This window comes from Corvus brachyrhynchos, unplaced genomic scaffold (assembly GCF_000691975.1).
Source record: "Corvus brachyrhynchos isolate BGI_N302 unplaced genomic scaffold, ASM69197v1 scaffold68, whole genome shotgun sequence".
Classification (NCBI taxonomy): Eukaryota; Metazoa; Chordata; class Aves; order Passeriformes; family Corvidae; genus Corvus; species Corvus brachyrhynchos.
The window spans coordinates 1,556,147-1,558,974 of NW_008240039.1; the positions used below are offsets into that span (position 1 = coordinate 1,556,147).

The following is a 2,828-nucleotide window of genomic DNA, read 5'->3' on the forward strand; positions in this document are numbered from 1 at the left end:
TATCCCAGGAAAGAGGGACAGCGGCCGGAGAACAAGGCCAAGAACCGCTACAAGAACATCCTGCCCTGTAAGGAACCACCGGAAACTGCTTTGGGGTTTAGATCCCAATTCCTGCAGCTTTTGATGGGGTGGGAGGAGGTGGAATGGTCCAGTCGTGGTGTTCTCCATCCCCTTTTTTATCCTGGGAACTGGGAAATTGTTCCCTGAATCCAAAAACGCTTCAGAGCTCAAGTGGAGCTGAGCCAGGGTGGGTTTAGGGTGGAATGGGCACGGCCCCAAGGCTGCCAGAGCTCCTGGGGTGTCTGGACAACGCTCCCAGGGATGCCCAGGCTGCGAATTTGGGGTGGCTGTGCAGGGATAAAGGCTGGAATCAATAATCAGGCGCAGGGTGGGATTTTGGGTTTAGGGTTAGGGTCACCCCAGCCCCCTCTGTGTGACCCCAGCCCCCTCTGTGTGACCCCAGTGTCACCCCAGCCCCCTGTGTGACCCCAGTGTCACTCCTGTCCCACAGTTGACACCACGAGGGTGACGCTCCGGGACGTGGACGGGGCCGTGCCCGGCTCCGATTACATCAACGCCAACTACATCAAGGTATTTGGGGAAGGGAATCCCCCAGGTGGGAAATCTGAGGGAATAAACTCTCAGGATCAGCCCAAATCTGGGGTTTTTTGGGGATCCCAAAGGATCTCAGTTTATCTCCATCCCCTCCTTTCCTGACCCATTCCCAGAGCCTTTCCGTGATGGAAAATTATCAAAAGTGGGATTAAATTGGCATTGGGATTCAATCTGTCAGCCAAGAGCTGCCTGCAGCTGCATTTCCAGCAAGGCAGCTCTGGAATTTACACCCCATCCTTTGGGAAGCCGCGAAGGCGGCTTCATTCCAGCCCCATCCACCTTTTGGGAAGGCTCTGTGGCACAGGGACGTTGTCCAGCAGCACGAATGCCCCTGGAGAGGCTGGCAGAGCATTTGCTGACAGCTCTGGTGAGGCTGGTGCTGAGACTGGAGGAGGATTTAGGGCATCAGGAAGTTTGGGAATGCTGAAGGTGGGTTTTTCCCGTCTCTCAGAGCATCCCCGAGGACGGGAGGAGCTCGGAGCACTGCAAGGTCTACATCGCCACCCAGGGCTGCCTGCAGGGCACCGTCAACGACTTCTGGGCCATGGTGCACCAGGAGAACTCCCACGTCATCGTCATGACCACCAGGGAGGTGGAGAGGGGCCGGGTGAGCTGCAGGGAATCATGGAATGGGTTGGGGCTGGAAGGAATTTAAAGCCCATCCCACCCCATCCCACTCCCACCATGGGCACAGGCACCTTCCACAATCCCAGGCTGCTCCAAGCCCCGCCCTGGACATTCCCAGGGATGGGATATCCATGGAATAACCTCTTCACCCTCAGAGCCAAGAATTTCTTCCCAATATCTGACCTAAACCTGCTCCTTGTCAGCGTGAGCCCACTCCCCCTCGTCCTGTCACTCCATCCCCTGTGAAAAATCCCTCTCGAGCTTTGGGAGCCCCCGTTACACACCAGAAGCTCTCCCCAAAAGATTCCCACAGGGATACTTCCCATAGGAACGGCCCTTCCCAGTTCATCCCAGTTCACAGGGAACACCTCCCTGCTGGAGCTGCCCCCTCCAGATCCCAGGGGCTCAGATCCCCCTCCAGCTCCCCAATTTTGGCTGAGGATCCCCCCCCTGGTGTCCCTGCAGAACAAATGCTTCCGGTACTGGCCGGACAAGGGCTGCTCCAAGGAATTCGGGGCCATCCGAGTGCGCCACGTGAGCGAGCGCGAGGCCCAGGGCTACCTCCTGCGGGAGCTGGAGATCCTGCGGCCAGACAGGGTGAGTCCGGCCAGGAACGGGCTGGCATCCGCAGGGAGGGGGCTCTGGAGCTTCCCCTGCTGGGTTTGCCCACTGAAAAGTCACCCTGGTGGAGTTTTGGGGTACTGGGAATGAGCTGGAGGAGAATGAAGGAAGGGGAAGCATCCCAGGAGATCCCTGAGTAGGGAAGGGGAAGCCCCTGGAAGGAGATTCCCTGAGCAGGGAAAGCGAAGCATCCCAGGAGGAAATCCCTGAGCAGGGAAGGGGGAAACCCTTGGAAGGAGATCCCTGAGCAGGAAAGGTGAAACCTCCCAGGAGGAAATCCCTGAGTAGGGAATGTGGAGATTCCTGACTAGGGAAGGTGAAACCTCCCAGAAAGAGATCCCTGAGCAGGGAAAGTGAATCCCCTCTGGATGGAGATCCCTGAGCAGGGAAAGTGGAGACCCTTGGGCAGGGAAAATGAAATCCCCCAGGAGGAGATCCCTGAGGAGGGAAAGTGAATCCCCCGTGGAAGGAGGAGATCCCTGAGGAGAGAAGGAGGAGATCCCTGAGGAGAAAAGGTGAATCCCCCGTGGAAGGAGATCCCTGAACGGGGAAGGAGGTCCCTGAGGAGGGAAGGAGGAGATCCCTGAGGAGGGAAAGTGAATCCCCCCTGGAAGGAGATCCCTGAGCAGGGAAGGTGAATCCCCCAGGAGGAGATCCCTGAGGGGGGAAGGAGGAGATCCCTGAGGAGGGAAGGTGAATCCCCCCTGGAAGGAGGTCCCTGAGCGGGGAAGGAGGAGATCGCTGAGCGGGGAAGGAGGAGATCCCTGAGTGGGGAAGATGAATCCTCCCTGGATGGAGATCCCTGAGCAGGGAAAGTGGAGACCCTCGAGCAGGGAAAATGAAATCCCCCAGGAGGAGATCCCTGAGGAGGGAAAGTGAATCCCCCAGGAGGAGATCCCTGAGGGGGGAAGGAGGAGATCCCTGAGGAGGGAAAGTGAAGCCCCCCTGGAAGGAGATCCCTGAGA

The 2,828-nt window shown here is 58.1% G+C and overlaps 1 protein-coding gene across 1 annotated transcript in view; it reads left to right on the forward strand.

Moving 5' to 3' along the window:
* The window catches only part of LOC103622297 (tyrosine-protein phosphatase non-receptor type 11), an 18,437-nt gene that overhangs the window by 11,370 nt on the left and 4,239 nt on the right, over window positions 1-2,828 (forward strand). Inside the window, 4 exon segments of the mRNA XM_008641217.2 lie at window positions 1-67; window positions 512-591; window positions 1,067-1,222; window positions 1,708-1,839. The exon segment at window positions 1-67 is cut by the window's left edge and continues 18 nt beyond it. Of these exon segments, the coding sequence (XP_008639439.1) occupies window positions 1-67; window positions 512-591; window positions 1,067-1,222; window positions 1,708-1,839 (435 nt within the window).